We start from the raw sequence: 24188 nt of genomic DNA on the forward strand, positions 1-24188 counted from the left end.
GCTTCCAACCTATATAAAAACATATGAAAATACAGTGGTATCTCAGGTTAAGTACTTAATTCGTTCTGGAGGTCCGTTCTTAACCTGAAACTGTTCTTAACCTGAAGCACCACTTTAGCTAATGGGGCCTCCTGCTGCCGCCGCGCTGCCAAAGCACCATTTCTGTTCTCATCCTGAAGCAAAGTTCTTAACCTGAGGTACTATTTCTGGGTTAGCAGAGTCTGTAACCTGAAGCGTATGTAACCCGATGTACCACTGTAGGGACATCCTAAGGAAAAGCGGGACATTCCAGGATAAAATCAGAAACTGGGATGGCTTCTGCAAATCCGGGACTGTCCCTGGAAAACAGAGAAACTTGGAGGGTGTGGGATCCCAAGGCTCATGAATTTAGGATCAGGGATAGATCCCATGAGATTTGTGTGTGATATTTTGCAAATGCTGTAGTCTTCAGATCCATGTTCCTAGTCATGGGTGAGAACAACACTGGCAGAAGAAGAAATATACCTTTGGCGGCTGAAGATGCTGAAGGCACCTGAGAGCTTGATGGTGGTGACAGCAGCAGGCCCCACTCTGAGCAGCCGGACTCCAAATACTTTTTCGAAACAGATATAATAATAATAATTTATTATTTGTACCCCGCCCATCTGGCTGGGTTTCCCCAGCCACTCTGGGCGGTTTCCACAAAGACCAAAAATACACTAAGATGTCACACATTAAAAACTTCCCTGAACAGGGCTGCCTTAATAGGTCTTCTGAATGTCAGGTAGTTGTTTATCTCTTTGATATCTGATGGGAGGGCGTTCCACAGGGTGGGTGCCACTACTGAGAAGGCCCTCTGCCTGGTTCCCTGTAGCTTTGCTTCTCGCAATGAGGGAACTGCCAGAAGGCCCTCTGTGCTGGACCTCAGCATCTGGGTAGAACGATGGGGGTGGAGATGGTGCTGTGTAGGAATGGGCTGGGCCTGCAGAGTGTCATTTGCCAAAACAAGCAAGTCCTGTGTAAATGAGCAGAGTGTATCTTTTGTGTGAAGTTGATGGCTTTGGATCTCTGTGTGAGACGACCCTGTTCCAAGAATGGTTTTTTCCTCATCCTGGTGATGTTTGGCCGCTGTGGGGTGCCAGCACAGCCTCTTCCGGCCCTTTAGCAAAACACAGGCCATAATGGGGTCTTTGTAGAGAGGGAGAGGATTGGAAAGCTCCAAGAGTCCTGCTCCACTCAAACACCAGGCGGCTGAGTCAACCCTACAGCACATTTTCTGGAGTGGTTGTGAGAAGGTCATTTGCCAGAGAAGGAGAGGTCGTAGGAGAGCTGGTTGACAAGCCAAAGAGGGAAAGCCATGCTTTAGTTCTGCTTGAATCCAAGACTGCGGCTATGGGAGAAGCAAGACCTTCTGGGCCACCCATCTGGCTATTGTCCTCACTACTCGCCAGTGGAATGCAGTGAATTTTTTCACAGGGGAGCAGTTAGGGCCAGAGGTGCCACTTTGTAAAGGAGAATGGTGTTTGTGTGTGAAATCGTACGTGTGAGGTTGCCACCTCCTGACATCGCATGCATGAGCATCATGCCTCCCTCCCTAAGCCTGGCAAAAGCTTCGCGGGCTTTGGGAAAGAAGCACCAGGCTTTAATACTCTAATTTACCAGGAACATTTAGGGGACTAGGCTAGTCCCCCTAGTCCACTGACCACAAGTTACTGGGGCCCACTCATTTGCCAACAACAACAACAACAACATATTACTTATTTATACCCTGCCCATCTGGCCAGGCCTCCCCAGCTCTCAACAGAATATTAAAAACACAATAAAACACCAAACATTAAAAACTTCCCCAAATAGGGCTGCCCTCAGATGTCTTCTAAAAGTCAGGTAGTTGTTTATTTCCTTGACATCTGATGGGAGGGCATTCCAGAGGGTGGGTGGGTGCCACTACTGAGAAGGCCCTCTGCCTGGTTCCCTCGCAGTGAGGGAACCGCCAGAAGGCCCTCAAAGCTGGACTTCAGCTGAATGATGGGGGTGGAGACGCTCCTTCAGGTATACCAGCAATAGAGCAGCTTCCTTTCTTATGCTAAGGAATAACTATAGGGATAACTATGGTTCTTGCCTGGCCAATTCACCATTAGATTTTAACCCTTGGTAGAACCAGGAATTAGAAGGGACTCGGGCATCATACACCCTAACCCCCGACCCCAAACAACTCACAACAATAATATCCCTGCTGACACAAAGCTAGCCGTTGGGGAGAGCAGATCCCTTTCACGTTCTGCCCAGAGAGATGGTAATCAATTACCCAGACTGGTAATCCATTATCTAGAGCAGGCAATGACTAAACCTGGACTTCCCTCCATCTGCCTGCAATGCTTAATTAAACAATTACATGTCAACTGCCTACGCCAAGAAGAGGTGGGAGTTTATTTGGGGTCAACAGAGGAAATGGTAGATGGGAAAAGAGGATCAATCTAAAGCCTAAGGAAACCTCCCTGTCGCCTGCTGGAAATCGGGAGTCTGACAGCATCTAGCTCCCCACCCCATGCTCCTTTGGCATGTTGGGGGCCACCTGGGACACCAAGCCACTGACCCCCTATATGCTTCCCATATACAGTTGTACCTTGGAAGTTGAACGGAATCCATTCTGGGAGTCCGTTCGACTTCCAAAACGTTCAGAAACCAAAGAACAGCTTCTGATTGGCTGCAGGGAGCTCCTGCAGCCAATCGGATCCAAGCTGCAGAAGCTGAGTCGGATGTTCAGGTTCCAAGAACGTTCGCAAACCAGAACACTCACTTCTGGATTTGCGGCGTTTGGGAGCCAAAGCGTTCAAGAACTAAGCTGTTCGAAAACCAAGGTACAACTGTGTATACTGTCATTAACCAGCACTACAAAAAGGGTTTTCGCAGATTTTCCTAAAATCTTCACTGGCACAGAAGATACATCAGTCCATGTTGCTCATTCCAAAGAAATAGTTTTATTTATATATTTTTTCATAAATTTATTTCATGCCCTTGTCATGCCAGGATTTCATTATTTCCTTCACATACATAATGAAACCAACACTTTTTCATGTTTGCATTTTGCAAAAGCTCTAACCTCTACAGTGTTTATTAAATGATGCGCGCCAACGAAGCTGCCTTGCTGCTTCTGAGATTTTTCTTTGGCGTGGCCCCACAAGCAGAGCAGGTTCGGGAGAGGCAGCTGCCTTGCTAAGGCTGTAGCAAACATGCAGAAAATGCCCTTTGGCAGGAAAAGGCATTCGATAAGGCAACGAGCCTCCACCTGGTGTACAAAGATGGCTGCCTCCCATCATCCCAACAAACCCCACTCCCTCTTGGATCCTGAAATTGGGGATCAGAGACATCAGTAGGAGAGGGGGGCGATGAAAGCAGTCAAAGCTCTGTCAGTGGAGCATGAGACTCTATCACAGGGTCGTGGGTTGGAGTCCTACATTGGGCAAAAGATTCCTGAATTACAGGGAGTTGGACCAGACGACCCTAGTGGTCCCTTCCAACTTCACAATTCTATGATTCCATGGCCCACAAGGCACTTTCTCAGAGAATTCTGAGGCAGGAGCCATGATTAACACCCCCACCACACCACACCCCGGCCTTGTTTGGAGCAGTTTCTCCCCACCACCTCCAGTCTTATTGGTGTACGGTGGTGGGTACCTTACTGTGATAGGATCTCTGAAGCTACCTCAGTAATACTTGAATCCAATGGGATCCAATGGGAATAGGGACCGTTCCGGCATTTCAGACTATAATGTGCATTGTACAGTCAGTAGCTCATAAGAAAACCAAGCCTTATGAGGAACGGTTGAAGGAGTTGGGTATGTTGGAGCTTGGAAAAGATGAGACTAAGAGGAGATATGATAGCCATCTTCAAATATTTCAAGGGCTGTCACACGGAAGAGGGAACAGCTTGTTTTCTCCTGCTGTGGAGGGGAGGACTCGAACCAATGGTTTCACGTTGCAAGAAAGGAGATTCCGAGTAAAGATACGGAAAATGGCCGCTGTGATCTCTTGCAACTCCTACCATTCTGTGATTCTAGCTATATGATTGTCCAGGACATGGGACTTTTCGAATGAAAATGATGCCACCTTTGAAAGGCGGGACAAGGTTTTCATGCCTGCTGGGAAACAGCAGAAGGAGCAGTAAAAGAGTGAGAGCCAAGGAGGGGCAGGGAGAAGAAACAGTGGCAGCATGACCATCCCAGAAGAAGCTGGAGAAAGAGAGAGACCATGTTGTCACCATCATGGCAGCTAAAAGAAGGACACCTCTGCTCAGTCTGCAGGCTTCAGCCAGTCTCTGAAGCACATCATCAAGGAAACTAACAGCTACAGAGATAATCATGGTTCTTCTGGTTCTGGCAGGGCAGTTGTGGGACTGACACCGAAATAAAAAGTCTGGGAATCATCAAAGGTTGTTTTGTACCATAAAACAGTGAAAAGGTTGGGCGGCTCGTATATAAAAACCCAACAAATCTAGCGACAAAATTAAAGGAAATCCAAAGGCAGAGAGGCACAAGCAAGAGTTATTTGAGGTAGTTACTGCTCTGAGTGAAGAAAGGAGGAGAAATTATTCCAGGTGGCCACATGGGAGCACTACAGGCACGGCTCCCGCTCAGAGAACTTGCGGAGGAGCTCAACAAAGCAGCAGTAACAGGCAGTTAAAGCAAGACCAACCAGCAGGAGGATCCAGCCCACGCAACACCTACAGGGCACAACAGGGAAATTTCTAGAAAGAGAAAATAAGGCATCCTTACCCCCCAGACCCTTGGCACAGCTCAGGGGGTGGGGGTGGGACACTGGCAGAATAGCTCAAGCAAACTTAAAGGAGGAAAATCTACCACGATCGCTTAATAAAAAAAGAATCCAGTGCACGATGGAAGTTCTTTCAAGGTTCCGTATTAATTCACTTTTTAAACTCGGATTGAAGTAGCCAGGACTTTTCTCAGACTTTTCTCTCTAGCAGGAATTTGCGGAATAGTTTCTATATTTTAACACACTTTCTGTCAAAAAAAGATGCCCCAGGCATGTTAATACATGTTAAAGAGGCAACCCACTCGTAGATCGGGGGTGGGGGTGGGATTTGTGGGTTTCTCCTAAATAAACCTTCTCAATACATTTGGCTATCAATACATTTGGGCATCGATTAAAGCGCAGGTGGGTTTTCCCTCCTCGTGAATCAATTTCATGTTTAGAAAATTGTCCTCAAAGCAACACCCTGGAATACAGTGGTACCTCGGGTTAAGTACTTAATTTGTTCTGGAGGTCTGTTCTTAAGCTGAAACTGTTCTTAACTTTAGCTAATGGGGCCTCCTGCTGCCACCGCGCTGCCAGAGCCTGATTTCTGTTCTTATCCTGAAGCAAAGTTCTTAACCTGAAGCACTATTTCTGGGTTTGCGGAGTGTGTAACCTGAAGCGTGTGTAACCTGAAGCGTATGTAACCCGAGGTACCACTGTAGTGCGTTGCTCCCCCTAACTGACCAAGCCTGGCAGCTGATGGTCAGAAACGACATTTTAGGGTTCAAATTCCAGACTCTGGGCATTATTTCTTATACAATGTAAAAAACCCATTCTAAAACTGAAAGCCCACTAAAAATCTTGGGAGCAGACATTTTCGTACAGGACTTTTAACGCGCAAATCAGTGTTTGAGAAACAGAGAAAATGTTCCACCCTACCTCACCACTCTAAACTGGCTTCAGCTGCAGCTTTTACCCCATAATGGGAATTTGGGGGTTCAGGTATGTGTGTGGAGGGATAGATCTGCATGGTGGCACAAAACCAACTTTCTCTCTCCGTGTCCCTGTCATTCTCCTCCACCCTTTGGGGGGCTACAACATGGTGGACTTTGTTTCCTCGGAAAGGCTCCTGGACTCCTCATGAGTCTGCGCTTTGAAGTTCCGTTTGTTGAATTCCTCAGAGATTTCCAGAAAGGATTTCCCTTTGGTCTCGGGGAGGAAGAAGGCGACATAGAGGGCAGCAGAGACGCAGACGGTGAAGAAGGGGACATAGCAGTAATGGCCAAGGCCTTCCTGAGGGGAGAGAGAAGGAGAGGCCTTCAGTTTGTCCGTGATGCACACAGAGTGAGCCCCGGACTCAAACCTTTCTGAACAGTCCCCTCTGGTGCTACTCAGTTTGCTCTGGGACTCCCTCCTACCCAAAGTGTCTGAAACGGTAGCTGCTTAAGGATTTGCATTTGCGGTCCTGATGGCCACCAACTTAAAGTAAAGGGAAAGGGACACCTGACCATTAGGTCCAGTCACGAACGATTCCGGGCTTGCGGCACTCATCTCGCTTTACTGGCCGAGGGAACCGGTGTACAGCTTCCAGGTCATGTGGCCAGCATGACTAAGCCGCTTCTGGCAAACCAGAGCAGCGCACGGAAACGCCGTTTACCTTCCCGCCGGAGCAGTACCTATTTATCTACTTGCACTGGCGTGCTTTCGAACTGCTAGATGGGCAGGAGCAGGGACCGAGCAACGGGAGCCCACCCCATCACGGGGATTCAAACCGCCGACCTTCTGATCGGAAAGCCCTAGGCTCTGTGGTTTAACCCACAGCGCCACCTGTGTCCCATATATATATGCGCACATATTTAAAAAACGGTTTCGACAAATTCATGCAGGAGGAAACTGTCAAATCCGCTTAGTAGGATTACAATGCAAATCGAAATTGGACAGAAAAGAGGAGTGGTGGCTTCAAATGAGTCTCTCCCACTTTTTTTTTTAAAAAACAATATTTATTAAGGTTTTGAAAGGTTACAAAATTAAAAAAAGAAAAGAAAAAAGAGCCAAAACGCAGAAAAATAAAAACAATTAAGAAAAAAAACCCCACATCAATCCTTCCATAACTTATCTTTCATTTGCTTGTTTCCTTGACCTCCTCACACCTCCCTTTTTTGTATTCTAGTCTCTCCCACTTCCTATCCTGTCCCAACAGCACTGACCCATGGTTCAACCCAGCATGGCAGTCGGGCGGACGGAGTTCGCTTACCACAAGGAAAGGAAACACCATGCCCACCAGGAACAAGTTGGCCCACAGCAGAGAACCACAGATCATGCAGGCAGCTGGGCGAGACACCTGGTCGAAAATCTCCATGGGCATAATCACCGTCACGCCGGCTAGGCAAATCAAACATATTTTTCATCACTTTCTCTCTGGAGCTGCAAGGGTCAAGATGTAATGGCAGGACACTAACATCTATCCAGATTGTGTGGGTGTGTTAATGGCGAGAGGCTTTAAAGCAGGCTTCCTCAAACTCAGCCCTCCAGATGTTTTGGGACTACAACTCCCATGATCCCTAGCTAGTGGTCAGAGATGATGGGAATTGTAGTCTCAAAACAATTGGAGGGCTGAGTTTGAGGAAGCCTGCTTTAAAGAAATAAATCTTCAACGGGAGGGTGTTGAGCACAACAGAGTGGAGGGAAATGAGGCTCCTCCAGCATCACTTGCTCAATTTCTGCTGTACTCGCCTTCTCTTTGGAGTGTCTCCATAGCAATTGCTTTGGGCACCAAACTGAGAATCTCCATCGACAAGCATCTAGTCCTCATGGATGCTAAGGCTTCCAAACAAAACACCCACGTCATGTTGATGTGCGTGCCTGCTCTTGTTTCAGGTTGGACGTGAACGCCCCCAAAGCACAGCTTTCCAGGGAGGGAGTCCGCTCCGTTCTGACTCACCTGGCCCAATTCCAAAACTCAGGATGTAGGCGAAGATGCAGGACATGCTCAGGTAAGGCATCCAGCTGTATTGGTCCTGCAAATCCAAGAAGGCAAAGTGTTATGTACTGAGTTGAATAGGATCCAAAAGGCAGCAGTCTGAATGGTCCTAGAACAATAGGGTCCAGAATGCAGCAGTCTGATTGGTCCTGGAACAATACAGCAGTATGATTGGTCCACAGGAGCTACCCAATCCAGCTCCAGGTGGAAGGGAATCCGCAACCTGATTGGCCTACAGGAGAATCCCAGAATTAGCCAATCACGTGCAGCCCATTGTGTAAATAATGTGTATAAAGCAGACATTCTGGGGGAACTTTCATTCCTCACTACTATGAGCTGAATAAAGAGCATGAAATCCACACTCAACTCCAAGTATATTTTACAAAGGCAAAGAGGTTAGTGGAAAATTGTGTGGGAAACTGCAGTCAAAATCCAACAATTCTTGCTCGTTCATAAGTTTAGGAGCAAATGACCACAGAACTGTATTACTGATAGGCAAAGACTCAGCCCATAGAGATGTAATTGGAAGAGAGGGTTCTGTGTGATGTCATTTCCCCTCCTCTCCTGGGCGGGCTATGTAATTTCCTGTTCCTCTCCCACCCTCTCTCTTTCTTTGACAAATCATGCCTGAGACTGTTTCTACTGTGAATGAAAGTATTTAACCTGCACAATTTTACTGCTGCTGTGGCTGAGAACCAGTGCAAAGACTATGCGTAAGTAAATCCTGTTTTAAGCTTACTTCCACAGTCGGTTGTCTGATTTCTTGGTTAAGCGGGGCAAATGAGAAGGGGGAGCCAGTTCACTTCATAGCTGGACGTAATTAAAAGAAGGCTTTGCAGTCTACTCTGACATGCCTCCATTTTTCTCCCAAGCGTGGAACTTTTTATTATTAACATTTTATTTAAATCATTTCAGTTACAGGAAATAAAGTGATGAAAGAGAAGAAAAAGAAAGTGGGGGAAAACACACATTAATGCCTAAAGATGGAACTTTAAACTCTGTTCAACAGACACACAGGAGCACCTGGAGGGATAAATTGCTATTAATATATCCTCTCCTACCCATTAAAGGTAAGGGACGCGGGTGGCGCTGTGGGTTAAACCACAGAGCCTAGGACTTGCTGATCAGAAGGTCAGCGGTTCGAATCTCCGTGACGGGGTGAGCTCCCGTTGCTCGGTCCCTGCTCCTGCCAACCTAGCAGTTCGAAAGCACGCCAAAAAGTGCAAGTAGATAAATAGGTAACGCTCCAGCGGGAAGGTAAACGGCGTTTCCGTGCGCTGCTCTGGTTCGCCAGAAGCAGCTTAGTCATGCTGGCAACATGACCCAGAAGCTGTACGCCGGCTCCCTCGGCCAATAAAGCGAGATGAGCGCTGCAACCCCAGAGTGGGCCACGACTGGACCTAATGGTCAGGGGTCCCTTTACCTTTACCCATTAAAAGCCATTCCACAGAGTCGGACTCGTATTTGGGTCCTGCTCAGCCTCTCTCCTTCAAGAGCTCAGTTACCTGCAGAGATAGGGCCACCATGAAGACAATGGCCCACACAGACATGAGACTGTATCCGCCCATCACCAGCTTCCTTCGTCCGACATGCTCAATGATCAGATTCTGGAGAAAAGCAAGACAGGGAAGTTACCGCCAGGAGGACTCTCACGCCAAGCCTGCCCCAAAGCAACGGGGAGTTGGTCCCATGGCAGATCTAATTATTATTTGTATTGTTATTGTTGAGTTCATATACCGCCCTATACTTGGAGGTCTCAGGGAGGTTCACAGAAAAGATCACAATATACATAACCAGAATAAAAACAACAACACACTACACAAACAGATCAAACAAAGGCCTGGTTAAAAAGGAACATTTTTGCTAAAGGTGTGTAATGAAGGCGCCAGGCGAACTTCCTTGGGGAGAGCATTCCACAGGCGGGGAGCCACTGCAGAGAAGGCCCCGTTCTCATGTTGCCACCCTCCGGACCTCTTGAGGAGGCACATGAAGGAGGGCCTCAGAAGAGGATCTCAGGGTCTGGGTAGGTTCATATAGAAGGAGGTAGTTCTTAAGGTATTGCGGCCCTGAGCTGTTTAAGGCTTTAGAGGTCAAAACCAGCACTTTGAATTGGGCCTAGAAACTAATTGGTAGCCAGTGCAGTCAGACCAGAATCACACTCAAATTCTGGTTAACACTCTTCATTGTAAAAAATAAAAGGAGGGAGGGGAGGAGAGGCCATTTGATGGCTCTGCAGGCAGACACCACACACACACACACCTGTCACCCCTGCTTTCTGCTAGCAGGATGGATCCTTTGTCTGTCCTGAGTTTCACAGCTAGCTATGAACAAGAGAGTCACTTGATCTCTCCCTCTTTCCATTTCCCCCCATACCACATGAAACTTACGCAGTTCCATCATGTCCCTCTTCTCCGCCTTGTCTCTTTAAAGCCCTGCAACCTTTTATCGCTCCACCCCCTTCATCACACTGGCTGCCCATTTCTGAACATTTCCCAGCTCAATAGTACCCATTTTGAGGTGCGGCGAACAGAACTAGGTGTGAGAGAGAAGGCAGACCCCCGTCTGGAAGCTCCACTTCCCCCAGAAATGGCTCCCCACTTCTCAGAGACACTCCCCCCCCCACAAAGTGAAAGGTCCAAGCGCTCTCCATCGCTGCCTATCAAACAAACCAGTTTTTTTTGGGCGGGAGGGGGGAGCAGCAGAAGGAAACGGGTTGCTGCTGAAGGGCAGCAGAGATTCTCACACAAGTCATGGCGGTGATCAGCTCGCAGCTGCCTGTGCCGATTATGCTGTACTGGATCTTGTCGTAAGGGATCCCGGCCTCTTGGAAAACGGTCGAGGCATAGGAGTACATCTGGGGGACACAAAGGGAGATGGAGGAAGGATGAATGAAGAGCTGCAGGGCTCTGGTTTCGCTGCAGACACACACACAGGAAGGAGAGGCAGCACTCAGGAGGGGAAGAAGGGACAGCGGGTGGTGGTAGGGGTGAGCATATTTTTGCAAGCACCTCCCCAAAGAGCACCTCCTTTTGCTAAAAAGGTAAAGGGACCCCTGACCATTAGGTCCAGTCGTGACCGATTCTGGGGTTGCGATGCTCATCTCGCTTTACTGGCCAAGGGAGCTGGCGTACAGCTTCCGGGTCATGTGGCCAGCATGACTAAGCCGCTTCTGGCGAACCAGAGCAGCACATGGAAACGCCGTTTACCTTCCCGCTGGAGCAGTACCTATTTATCTACTTGCACTTTGACGTTCTTTCGAACTGCTAGGTTGGCAGGAGCAGGGACCGAGCAACGGGAGCTCACCCTGTCACGGGGATTCAAACCGCTGACCTTCTGATCGGCAAGCCCTAGGCTCTGTGGTTTAACCCACAGCGCCACCCGCGTCCCCTCCTGTTCTTACACAACCCCCAGACCTGTGCTGTGTGGGTCAAGGACGGCCAAATCCCCCCAGAGTCCAGCCTGGCTCATAACGCCTTTGACAAGCCCTCCAGAAGGATCTCTCTGCTTCTGGAGCCTGGCACTTTTGGGTAGCTCCTGCCTGGCCCTGGCTAAAGACCTGAACTGGCACCCCCCTCATCAGTGGCATAGCGTAGGTTGCCAGTGCCCGGGGCCACCTGGAGGGAAACAGGTGGCGTATGCATGCACATTCGGGTGTCTGAGTCGCCCGGGAGATCTCAGCTGCAGAGATGAGTTGTTCCATTGTCTGGAGAGGTCACTTCCTGGTTGAAAAGTTGCACCCCTAACAATTTTGCACCCGTGGCAACCAGCTCTATGCTATGCCACTGCCCACAACCCTGCCAATACTCAAGCTGATTCCCCCCTTGCCTTCTCCCAGTCACTCACAGAGTCGTTGCCGCAGAGCTGCATGGCGCTGCTGAGGAAGACGATGGTGATGAGCTGCCACCGCACGGCCGGGTCCCTGAAGAGCTCCCAGGGGGCCTTGGCAGTCACCCCTCGGAGGGCCGCCTGCTCGGCCAGCAGCTCCTTCATCTCCCCGCCCAGGTCGTCGCTGCCCCGCAGCTTCTGCAAAGCTGGAAGAGGCAAGAGGGACAACATCAGGGCTGCAAGCATGAAGATGGAGCGGTCAAACTCCAGGAGATGCTCGGAGTTTTATTAGGGATTCCAAACATACTCTGAGCACCTGTTGAGCTCCTGGAGCTTGGGGTGAGATTGAAAGCAAATTAGGAAGGCAGCTCACAAACGACAGGGGTACAGGAAACATCTCAAGCTGCTCTTGTTGTGAATCTGCTTTCTCCTATGGGAGGAACCATGCACCATCCCCTACGGATCTTCCCTTAAACCAGGGTTTCCCAAACTTGGGTCTCCAGCTGTTTGTGGACTACAACTCCCATCATCCCTAGCTAGCAGGACAAGTGGTCATGGATGATGGGAGTTGTAGTCCAAAATTAGATGGAGACCCAAGTTTGGGGAACCTTGCCTTAAACATGCACATGAGTAGTGATTATTTATACAGGGTGAAGCCTGCCCTTTTGGATCAAGACCAGGCCAGACTGGAACTCAGAACCTTTGGAATGGAAGCAACTAAGGAACTCGATGCAACAGGAGAACCAGAAAGCAGTTTTGTCTTGAGCTGGGTTTTTAGTTTTTTTTAAGCAAGGAGAAGCACTGAGCACACCCACCACAGATGCAAGATTCTTCATCTCCTCGGTCGATCAATAGGTACCGGGGGCTTTCCGGGGCCCAGGGCAGCAAGACCAGCTGGATCAGAGCAGGCACTGCATTGCTGGCCAGGAGGAGAGGCCAGCTTTCCTCCGCTCCTAAAATTTCTCTGCATTAAAAAGACAGAATTGTGTGAGCAGAACCTTTCTGAGCCGGCAGTTTGGGCCTCGTCGAGTCGAATGTACGCATTTACTTTTTCTGTTTATGTCTGTTTGTCACTTTTCGCACACAGAACAGTGGCCCCAAAGCAACTTAATACATTAAAACCCCATAGAAAGAAATAATAGAAGGCGAGAGCTACAGCTCAGAGGAAGAAGGCCCCGATTTCAATCCTGAATGGCATGTCCAGGTAGGTTTGAGACTCTCTGCCTGAAACCCTGGAAAGCTGCTGCCAGTCCGTGTAGACAATGCTGAGCTAGATGGAGCCAGGGTCAGACTCAGCAGAAAGCAGCCCCTCATAATCCTAATACTAGCCCCACCCCAGCTTCTTTCTCTGTGCCCCAGGAAGGGCTTAATGCAGCTGCTCAGCATCCAAGTACCGTATTTTTCGCTCCATAGGACGCACTTTCCCCCTCTTAAAAACTAAGGGGGAAAGTCTGTGCGTCCTGTGGAGCAAATGAAGGGGGAGGCAGGCAGGAAAAGCCCCCAAGAGCCGCACACAAGCTTTGGGCGGCTCTTGGGGGCTTTTCCCCAGGAGGGAAAAGGGAATGACACGGCCAGTCAGTCCCTTCTCCCTCCTCATAGAAAAGCCCGCAGGAGCTGGTCGCTCCTTAAAGGGTGCACAGCTCTTATGGGCGTTTGCGGGAGGTGGGGGAATTGCCATAGCCTTGCGCCTTGCACAGCCTCTCCTGGCTGGAGAGGTTGCGCAAGGCTAAAGAGGAAGCCAAGGAAACGAGCGCGATCCATCCCGCTCGCTGTTTTGGCCTCTTTAGCCTTGCGCAGCCTCTCCTGGCTGGAGAGGTTGCGCGGCTATGGCAGAAGCCAAGACAGCGAGCAGGATGGATGGCTTCTTTGCTCTTTGGGGCTGGTGGGGGGGAATAATTCCCCCCCCCTTGATTTCCCCCTCTAAAAACTAGGTGCATCCTGTGGTCCTATAGAGCAAAAAATACGGTAGTTTTCTGGGCAAAGATGCTGCAGATCATTATGGGGCCAGGTAGCCAGGATTGCTGTGCTTGGAGTAAACCCTTTGCTGCAAGAGATGCAGAGGTTTGCTGTGCCCTTGAGGATTTCCTTTTTCTTTTTTTTAGGGGGATGGAAAGAGGATGGTACCCCCCCAATATCATCCCCAGGATGCCCCTTTCAGCCTCACCTCAGTCCAACCACCTGTCCCATCACCAACCCCAGGGCCGTGAAGGATGCAGAGGTCAGGGCCACTGCTCCACGGAGCTCCTTGGGGGCGCTTTCTCCCAGGTACATGGGCTGGATATTCATGCTCACGCCTGGAGAGACAAACAAGGATCAGGAATGTGGCAGTGCTCCAATCTATAGTGGTTCGTCCTTCCTCCCCACTCACGCACAGAGAGACTCCAGACCGGCTGGGACTGGTCAGATGACATTTGTTTATCCCCCAGCCTGCAGAAACAACAGTAACTTTCTCCAAGTTCTAACCTTTGCCCAAACTCGCCTGTCATCTCCTCCCCACCAGCCTCGCACCTCGTCCTAATGTTTTCCCTCTCGTGCCCCAAAACTATCAACTTTGTTAATTGCTCTAGGAATGTTCAAAGGTGAGGGAGGCACTTGCCTCCCAGCCCCCCCCCCACCGCTTGCTTTCCTTACATCCAGCCAATTATCATGCCCCTTCCGTCGTCTCTGCTCCAGGCGAAACATAACCAACTCCTTCAACCGTTCCTCATAAGGCCTCATAAACCCTTGATCATCTTGGTCGCCCCTCGGCTACACACCTTCCCGCTTGTCAATACCCTTCTTAAATGGCGGTGCCCAGAACTGGACACGGTACTCCAGGTGTGGTCTGACCAAGGAAGAACAGAGCACGACTACTGTGGGTTAGACCACAGAGCCTAGGACTTGCTGATGAGAAGATCAGCAGTTCGAATCCCCGCAACGGGGTGAGCTCCCGTTGCTCGGTCCCTGCTCCTGCCAACCTAGCAGTTTGAAAGCATGTCAAAGTGCAAGTAGATAAACAGGTACCGCTCCGGCGGGAAGGTAAACGGCGTTTCTGTGCACTGCTCTGGTTTGCCAGAAGCGGCTTAGTCATGCTGGCCACATGACCTGGAAGCTGTACGCCGGCTCCCATGGCCAATAAAGCGAGATGAGCGCCACAACCCCAGAGTCGGACACAACTGGACCTAATGGTCAGGGGTCCCTTTACTTTTACCTATTACTTCCCTTAATCTGGACACTATACTTCTGTTGATGCAGCCTAAAATAGCACTTTCTTTTTTCCTGCTGCATCACACTGTTAACTCGCATTAAGCTGGTGGTCTACTAAAATCCCTAAATCGTGCACAGGTGTGAAGCCAGCTGTCCCCCATCCTATATTTGTGCCTCTGATTATTCCTTGCTAAGTGTAGAACTTTATATTGGTCCCTATCGAAATTAAGTTTGTTAGTTTTGGCCCAGTTCTCCAATCTGTTTTCAGGGAATATCGAATCCCAATTCTGTCTTCTGCGGCATTAGCTACCCCTCCCAGTTTGGTGCCATCTGCAAATTTGATAAGCATCCCCTCCATTCCTCAATCCAAGCCATTTATTAAGATGTTGAAAAGCATCAGGCCTAGGACAGAACCCTGCAGCGTCCCAGTTGGCCCTGTTTCTTGGGATGACAAAGAACTGGCAGAGAAAGATCTGCTGACATGGATCCCTTAACTGAAGACTTAAGGGCTGCCTGGTTATCCTTCAGTTGGTTAGACGCTTTCCAGATTCGCACACACTCCCCATTTTCAGTGGTGTGGCCTGTAGGGAACCTTGAACTCACCCGCTCCTCCTTACCTACCAGAATTGATTCCTGCAAGAAATCTGCTCAGCAAGATCATTTCAAAGGATTTGGCCATTTGGCTGAATCCCACCAACACCGCAGCCAAGAGCACAAACAAGTTGTTCAGCAACAAAGATTTCTTCCTTCGGAGAAAGAAAGAGGGATAAAAGGTGAAATATACTCGGAGTCAAGAGTGGCTTTCATGCTCTTTATTCAGCTCATAGTGGTGAGGAGGAATTGAAGTTCCCCCAGAATGTCTGATTTATATACATTATTTACAAAATGGGCATCACGTGATTGGCTAATTCCGGGATTCTGCTGTAGGCCAATCAGGTTGTGGCTTCCCTTCCACCTGGAACTGGATTGGGTGGCTCCTGTGGACCAATCAGACTGCTGCATTCTGGATCCTATTGTTCTAGGACCAATCAGACTGCTGCATTCTGAATCCTATTGTTCTAGGACCAATCAGACTGCTGCATTCTGGATCCTATTGTTCTAGGACCAATCAGACTGCTGCATTCTGAATCCTATTGTTCTAGGACCAATCAGACTGCTGCCTTTTGTATCCTATTCAACTCAGTACATAACAAAAGGACTCAGGAGCCCAGTTCAGACATAATGAGGATGCACATAACACCCCTGTGCTTCCCCCGTCATGTGCCGGTTTTGGCACAGTGACTTTCCTTGGTCAACACTAAGTTCCAACCTCCATGTGACACCCCCTGCCTTGGCCAACCCTAACAGCCCCCTCTCCCTTCAGGATCAGTGCCAAGGCCCAAGGGAGCGGCTCCTGGGCCTGCTCTTTCCTGGCTCATAAAGCCAGCTGCACCCGCACGCGCCCCCCCCCCCAGCGGAAGGGAAAGCTGCCTGGAACGCCCAGTTCTTCCCAGGGAGATGAATGTCAGTCTTGGCAGGAGGAGGTAATGCGGGTGCGAATGGTTCTTGGACTTTGGGTGAACTCCACAGCTATCATCCAAAGCAAGCAGAGAAAGCCACAGTGAGTGGGCTGTACTGGGACCAGCACCCAGATCTCTCACCTGGGCTTTGCCAATACTCACCCCCCAAAAAAAACAAAACAACAACAACCCAGGTCATTTGGAATCAGGCTAGGTTGATTGGAACAGGATTCATTTCAGTTTAATAACTGGTTTAATTACATGTAACTGATAAATTGAGGCACTGAGTTGCTGGCAGTAAAAAGTTCAACGTCTAAAATGCAGGCGGCGTGAGTTCTGCAATAGCCACCCCTACCCCTCCACCAGTGCCGGGTTTACGTACAGTGGTACCTCAGGTTACAGACTCCGCTAACCCATACCACTCTATAAGCTAAACAAGCTATAGCCAAGGGTCCCACTCTCTTGGGTGCCCCCCAAAAAATTTAAAGGAAAAAAAAGCAAAACCTGGATGTACATTTCCAAAATTCTTAATTGTGTTTCAGTTCAACAATTACTTTATAATTACAGAGAGGAGCTGAGGGAAGTCTTTGGGGAAGGAGAGGGAGGGTTTGAGGGGGGTGGGGAAAAAGGGGAGAAAATAATGAATATGATATGTTTTGGTATGTTGTTATGTTGAAATTGCTAATGAAAACATTTTTAAAAATTACATTGATAAAAGACATATTTTGTTATGTGCAAATGGCTTTGGATACCTATCAGGTCCATAAATTACCATATAGCATATACCGTATTTTTCGCTCTATAGGACGCACCGGACCATAAGACGCACCTAGTTTTAGAGGGGGAGAACAAGAAAAAAAAACCGTATTTTTTGCTCTATAAGACTCACTTTTTCCCTCCTAAAAAGTAAAGGGAAATGTGTGTGCGTCTTATGGAGCGAATGCAGGCTGCGCAGCTATCCCAGAAGCCAGAACAGCAAGAGGGATTGCTGCTTTCACTGCTCAGCGATCCCTCTTGCTGTTCTGGCTTCTGAGATTCAGAATATTTTTTTTCTTGTTTTCCTCCTCCAAAAACTTGGTGCGTCTAGTGGTCTGGTGCGTCTTATAGAGCGAAAAATACGGTATATCTCCCTCTCTGCACAGCACCCCTTCAGCAAAGCGGCAGGAGAAACGGAGCCCCTTCCATTTCTCCTCCCACTTCGCTGAAGGGGCGCTGCGCAGAGAGGGAAAGCTGCGCAGCGTCCTCTCCAGCGAAGCGAAGCCAGGAGAGCAAAAGGGATCGGTGTGCACCGATCCCTCTTGCTCTCTTGGCTTTGTGTTGCTTTCGCTGAAGCCATGGAGCCTGCATCCGCTCCATAAGACGCACACATATTTCCCCTTAATTTTTGGAGGAGGAAAAGTGTGTCTTATAGAGCGAAAAATACAGTATTCAACACAAAAAACAGCAACCATTTGCTGTTGACAAAGGTCAGCTGGACATATAAAGGGCCCGATTACCTTCAGTAGCTTAGGGCCTCATCAGACCTAAATCTGGCCCTGCCCTCCACCAACAGACTGACACAGGGCCGGGTCCCCCATGGGGCGTCAGCAGCTGAAAATGGTTCTGAGTCTTAGCCTATTGAAGCAGAAATCTACAAGGCGCCTCCTCACCTTCCCAGCTTAATGGCCATGGGGCCTGCGAGGAGGGCTCCCACGAGCCCCCCCAAAGGATAGAGGGAGACCACAGAGGACCAGATCAGGGTGATCACCTTCCCCTCCAGAGGGCTGCCCGTCCGCTCCAACCACGTCTCATTTGTGAAGCTCTGGATGTACTGAAATGTGAAAAGGCTGAAGTCACATCGGGAGAAAACAAACAACAGTCTTTCTACAGGTGCTGCATGCGACATATCATTTTTCCAGGACTTGATGTGGTGAGTACTGGATGGGGAGGAGAGACCTCCAGGTTCAAATCCCACTCACGGTCACCTTGCACCAGTCGCTCTCGCTGAGCCTGGTCTACCTCGCAAGGCTGTTGTTGTGGCAAAATCAGGGTGGGGAGCCACATATGGCACCCCGAGGAGGAAAGTGAGGATGGAGATACGGCCAACACGCTGCAAAATACTCAGGAGGGGAGGTGTACAAAACACACAAGAGCAAAGGAGCCTTCCTGAAAAATTACATTCACCCCTAAGGAAAGAAACCTCTCTCTGTCCGGCTTCACGGCACCCTAAAAGAAAAAATGCTGAGAGAGGGGGCCAGCCCCACTTGCTGCCTCAGTCTGGGAACCCGTGGCAAGTTAACAGGATCACAGAGCAAGTACAGTGGTACCTTGGTTCTCAAACGCCGAAAACCCGGAAGTAAGTGTTCCGGTTTTCGAACCTTTTTCAGAAGCCGAACGTCCAATGCGGCTGTCGGCTATTGTTTCTGGGGCACCTTCACCAATCAGAAGCTGTGCCTTGGTTTTTGAACATTTTGGAAGTCTAACGGACTTCTGGAACGGATAAGGTTTGGAGCTTTTGTTTTTGCTACTTATTTTGCGTTTTTGTTTTTGAGGCTTTTTTGGTTAATTTGTTTTTGTGACTATGTGGAACCCAGTTCAACTACTGATTGATTGTGTGACTGAGGAAATGGATAAAAGCCCTGCCGCATCCAAACAATGACTATAATCAGTGCAGGTAAGGGAAAAAAATAATTTAAATTTTTATCATCTACAATGCTGTCTTATTTTATAGTACAGTATATTGATTATTGCTTTCATATTATGGATCAATGGTCTTGTTAGATAGTAAAATTCATGTTAAATTGCTGTTTGAGAGGTTGTTTTTAAAAGTCTGGAACGGATTAATCTGTTTTGCATTGCTTTCTATGGGAAAATGTGCCTTGGTTTTGGAACACTTTGGTTTTGCAACGGACTTCCTGAATGGATTAAGTTTGAGAACCAAGGTAACCACTGTAAATATAACCCCAGGAAACAAAAATACTTCATCAACAGACGTGATGACCTAGAACCCTCTAAAGAGAGATGGCCTGCTCTCTGCTAACAGTCGGGGGAACTGGGATAAGTGCTGTCAGGTAAGGACTTACTGTGGTTGGGGCATTGATGATGGTGAGGTTGTATCCATACTGGAATGTGCCCCCAATTCCAGCAGCACAGACCGTCAGGATCAAGACCCGGCCTTGAAGCTGAGGGAAGACCCAGAAACATTCAGAAAATAAGGATGTTTCCTTATTTATTTGGTTTTCAACGTACAATAACATTCTGCATGCAACACACAACTGAGGAGCAGCAAATAGAAGAATATAAATTTCCTAATACTGTATAGCAATGATTTATAAAACAAGGCATTTCACATTAAGTGCACAGTCACTGAAAGTCACCTATGCAACACAGTGGTTCATCTTAGAACACGGTTGTGCTAAGACTCCACTGGCAACAATTACTTCCAGGGTACGACCCAAAAGAAAAAAAAAGGAAATTGATTGACAGCGAGGCAAATGCACTGAACTGAAGCAGCTTAAGATATCTGGGGTGATTGAAAGAATATAATATCAAGGGCAGATTTTCATTTAATCCTTTATTTTTAATGAGGAATTTAAGATTGTAGGTCAAGTGGCTAACCGGGTAGGATAAGAACGTGATTATACTTTATAAAACCCTGAGTGAAGTTTTTGAAATGGGCCCAACCCAACGACAGCCAAAAAGTTAAAGAGAAGGAAACACGAGAAGGAATAAAAATCATGGGCGTAGCCGCACACCCCGACTCCCCAAATCAAGTAAATAAATAAAAAATACTTAACTAAAAGTAGAAAGATTTTGACAGATTTTTCTGAGCACTTGGGGTCGAAAGAAAGTAACTTTAAACAACTACAGTGGTACCTCAGGTTAAGTACTTAATTCGTTCCGGAGATCTGTTCTTAACCTGAAACTGTTCTTAACCTGAAGCACCACTTTAGCTAATGGGGCCTCCTGCTGCCGCTGCACAATTTCTGTTCTTATCCTGAAGCAAAGTTCTTAACCTGAAGCACAATTTCTGGGTTAGCAGAGTCTGTAACCTGAAGCGTATGTAACCCGGGATACTACTGTATTGCTGAGAGATTTCATTCCGAATCTGCTAGACAGAGCCAAACATAGGATGGGTGGGTATCCTGCCCGCTCCCCAACATAAATCCTGGCTACGCCCATAATAACAATGGAAGGCACCATCAATGGCTTTTGAAGAACAAATATGACTGTGTCATAGAATCCTAGAACTGTAGAATTGGAAGGGACCCAAAAGGCCTTCTAGCCCCACAGATATTGTGGAGTAGGAAAAGGTTGACCAGAATGATCAAAAGGGTTACAACGTTTGTGGCTTTTCAGTTCAGAGAAAAGTAAGAGGCGTCACGATAGGAATTTTAAATTATGCCTGACATGGAGAAAGCAGATAGAGAAAAGTCTTTCTCCTACTGCGGCCCGTGTTTTGTTAGCCCCCCAAATGGAAAACAAGCGAGGTCCCAACCAAAGAAGAATGGCAACTTAAGCTTATGGAATAGGCGAAGCTTGCGGACTTAACATATAGAATAAGAGAACAAGAAGAACATACGTTTGGAGAAGACTGGAAAATGTTTATTGAATATATGGGGGGAAATTGTGTACACTTGAAAACGTTGGCAGCATTAAGATAAATTCAGCAGTGTAAATAAGTTTTGATGGATGTAATAATGGAATACTGAATGGTTTATGTAAAATATGAAGGGATTTATCATATGAAAATGAATGCAGGGATTTATGTAAAATATGCATGGAAAGAGAAGAAGAGAAGTCATTGATATTTTAAGGATGTTTAAATGAGTATTTTAAATTGTAATACAGAAAATCTAATAAAATTTAGAGAGAGAGAAAGAGAAGTCTTTCTCCTTTTCTTGGAGAAAGAACTCGGAAACATTCAACGAAGCTCAATGTCTGACGTTTCAGGATAAATAAAAGAAAGTCCTTTTTCGTGCAGTGCATAGACTCTGGAACTTGCTCCCAAAGGATGCAGTGACTGCCACAAACCCTACATGGCTTTAAGAGTATTATTGGCCCAAAAATGGAAGCAAGAAGAGTTACCGGCAATTGAAGAATGGAGGATGAAGTTAGTGGACTATGCAGAATTAGATAAAATAAGTGGAAGGATTCGAAACCGGCGAGACCAGAAATTCACGGAAGACTGGAGTAAATTTACAGACTATTTGAAAAGTAATTGTGAAGAACAGACGACTTTTCTAGGGTTGCAAGAAGTTTTGTGAGGAGTATTATTAGAAGTAATTGTAAAAATGGAGAAGGGGGAGGATGATTTGTTAAGAGATGTAAAGGCAATACAAAGTTAAGAAATGCATAAGAAGCGGTTAAAACGGTGGATCATCAGAGGTGCTGATGGAAGTCTAAAAAGATTGTATAAGTGATAAGTTTTGTGGTACATTTTATAATTTATATGTTAAAATTAATAAAAAATATTATAAAAACAAAACAAAACAAACCTTACATGGCTTTAAAAGAGAATTAGGCAAATTCGTGAGAGGGCTAGCGATAGCTAGTAGTCATAATAGCTTAGCTCTGCCTTCATGGTCAGAGCAGTAAATGCTTGCTGGGAGTCACAGATGGGCAGAGTTCAGCTCAGGTCCTGCTTGTAACTGGGACCCGGGTGGCACTGTGGGTTAAACCACAGAGCCTAGGACTTGCCAATCAGAAGGTCGGCGGTTCGAATCCCCGTAACGGGGTGAGCTCCCGTTGCTCGGTCCCAGCTCCTGCCAACCTAGCAGTTCGAAAGCATATCAAAGTGCAAGTAGATAAGTAGGTACTGCTCTGGCAGGAAGGTAAACGCTGTTTCCATGTGCTGCTCTGGATCGCCAGAAGTGGTTTAGTCATGCTGGCCACATGACCCGAAAGCTGTACGCCGGCTCCCTCGGCCAATAAAGTGAGATGAGTGCCGCAACCTCAGAGTCGGTCACGACTGGACCTAATGTTCAGGCGTCCTTTAGCTTTTACCTGCTTGTAACAGGCTTCCCACAGGAATCTAGATGTCCCTGCCCCCTAAGAACAGGATGCTGGAGTAGATGAGTCCCCATTGGCCTGATCCAGCAGGCTGTTCTTTTCTTACATTTTATTTTAAAGTGTTTTCTTTTATCCCAAGATTATGTACCTGAAATCTACAACATGGTACAAATTTTGAGAGAAATGGCATGAAAGTTGGGCAGGGAATCTTTAATTTGGGACCATTGCAATTCCTCAGCGTAAACATAAGATAAAATCATTCTAAACTGCTTTTACCAGTGGCATATAAGACATCACAGAGACTGAATAAAATATATACCAGGTGAGATAGTAAATGTTGGGAGTTGTGGGTAATAATAATAATAAAATTTTATTTATACCCCGCCCTTCCCAGTTTAAAAATGAAATGCATACGCCCATTAAATTGAAGATTTTGGGAAAGGAGATTAACAATTTCATTGGTAACTCTTTAGAAAGAGTTTTATTCTCATTATTTTATTTATCCTTTTCAGGTTTATACATTTCACTAATTTTACAATCATCTTAACTTTTCAAAACTTGTCTTCCTTCCCCCTCTTTCTTCGGTTCCTTAAATTTATTTTTAATATCTTCTGCATATCCAAATTAACATAATTTGCTCATTTATTCATCTACTTTAAATATATACTCTTACAAAACTGCAGGTTATTACAATAATCCTTCCAATACTCTTTTAAAGAGTTTTATTGGAACATTTGGAGGAACAAATCAAGAATAAGGAATTGACACAGAATTTAACAGTTACTGCCAATATGTTAATTGGCACTAAAATGGAGAAAATAAGGTGCCAGTAATTAGAAAAGAGTGCTGAGCAAAAATTTGGAAGTTTGGAAGTCTTGATGCAGAAGCTTCCTGGAGTGATTAGTTTAAGAGATGGAAGAGATAGAAGGGAAAATTTAGACATCAATTGAATTTAGAAAAAAGCAGATACAACAATAAAATTGGTGGATAACAGCTTTTCTAAGTGGCAGATAAAAATATTTAATCTTTATAGTCTTCTGCGATTTATGATATATTTGTTTACAGATTCCTGCATTTGGGCATGTTTCCAAATTTAATTTTTGGAGCGGCTGGTAGATCCAGCCAGCCCAACTGGGCAGGGCAGAAAGCATGGAAGGGACACCCCGCGCCGCCGGCCCCCACGCTTGTCCCCGGAGCTAGAGACGGCAGGCATGCCAGTTAGAGACGGAGGGGTCGGAAGTCTCCGCCTCACCTGCCGCTGCCACTCGGCAGGGCACGCTGTGCCGGACCCTCCGGCGGCCTCCCGGGCCGGGCGCCTGGCGGGGCCACCCAGCGAGCCAAGGGGTCCTGGGCTGCCAGTCTGGGCAGGGAGGGGGGACCCTTGCAGATATCCGATCGCCCGGGGGTTGCTAACTGTCGCCTCCCCCGCACCCCCCGCAGAGGAGCCCCGGAAGCGGTCCTGGCCAGGTGTGCGAGCGGGGCGGGGCCTCACCTGGCGGCGCGGCGGCTGCAGAGGCTGCGGGGCTCCGTCCGGCATCCTGCTCGGCCCGGCTCGGCTTCCCTCCACGGCTCTCCCGGCAGATGCCGGCCGGCTAGCCGGAGGGTGGGCGGAGACTCCGCGCTGGGCAGGGCTTCTTGGCTGGAGCTGAGCCCGGAGGCTCGTCGCGCAACGGGCGACGCTGAGCATGTGCAGAGTGCCTCTGGGAGAGAGGCCAGCGGGGCTAGCCTAGTAGGCGCCGGGATCCCCTTGCGGGGGACCGTATGGTTGGGGGGGATGGCCTCCGGCCTGGTCCCACCCACTACAGCATCCCTTGGGTGCTTTTTTCGCTGGAGGCGACCGGGAGGGTTGTGGGGGCCGCGTGGGGAGGGCTGGGTCGGCCACCCGGTCCTTCTGCGGACTGAGGATCGCTCCCCAAGGTGCCTTTTCCTGAAGCCAGGCCAGCCCAGCCCCCGAAGTGCGACAGCCCCCATTTGGC

The 24188-nt window shown here is 48.0% G+C and overlaps 1 protein-coding gene across 1 annotated transcript; it reads right to left on the reverse strand.

Moving 5' to 3' along the window:
- Window positions 1-5340: 5340 nt before the first annotated feature.
- On the reverse strand, window positions 5341-23972 carry LOC309359538 (solute carrier family 2, facilitated glucose transporter member 11-like). The gene is made up of 12 exons (XM_081893379.1): window positions 23705-23972; window positions 19284-19382; window positions 17871-18031; window positions 15344-15468; window positions 13701-13830; window positions 12352-12500; window positions 11555-11742; window positions 10455-10565; window positions 9217-9318; window positions 7673-7748; window positions 6986-7113; window positions 5341-6024 (listed from the first exon to the last, which is right to left on the reverse strand). Exons 1-12 carry the CDS (start codon window positions 23897-23899, stop codon window positions 5824-5826), a joined length of 1665 nt encoding a protein of 554 aa, XP_081749505.1. The 5' UTR covers window positions 23900-23972; the 3' UTR covers window positions 5341-5823.
- Window positions 23973-24188: the final 216 nt, after the last annotated feature.

This window comes from Podarcis melisellensis, assembly GCF_964234715.1.
Source record: "Podarcis melisellensis genome assembly, chromosome: 16".
NCBI lineage: Eukaryota > Metazoa > Chordata > Lepidosauria > Squamata > Lacertidae > Podarcis > Podarcis melisellensis.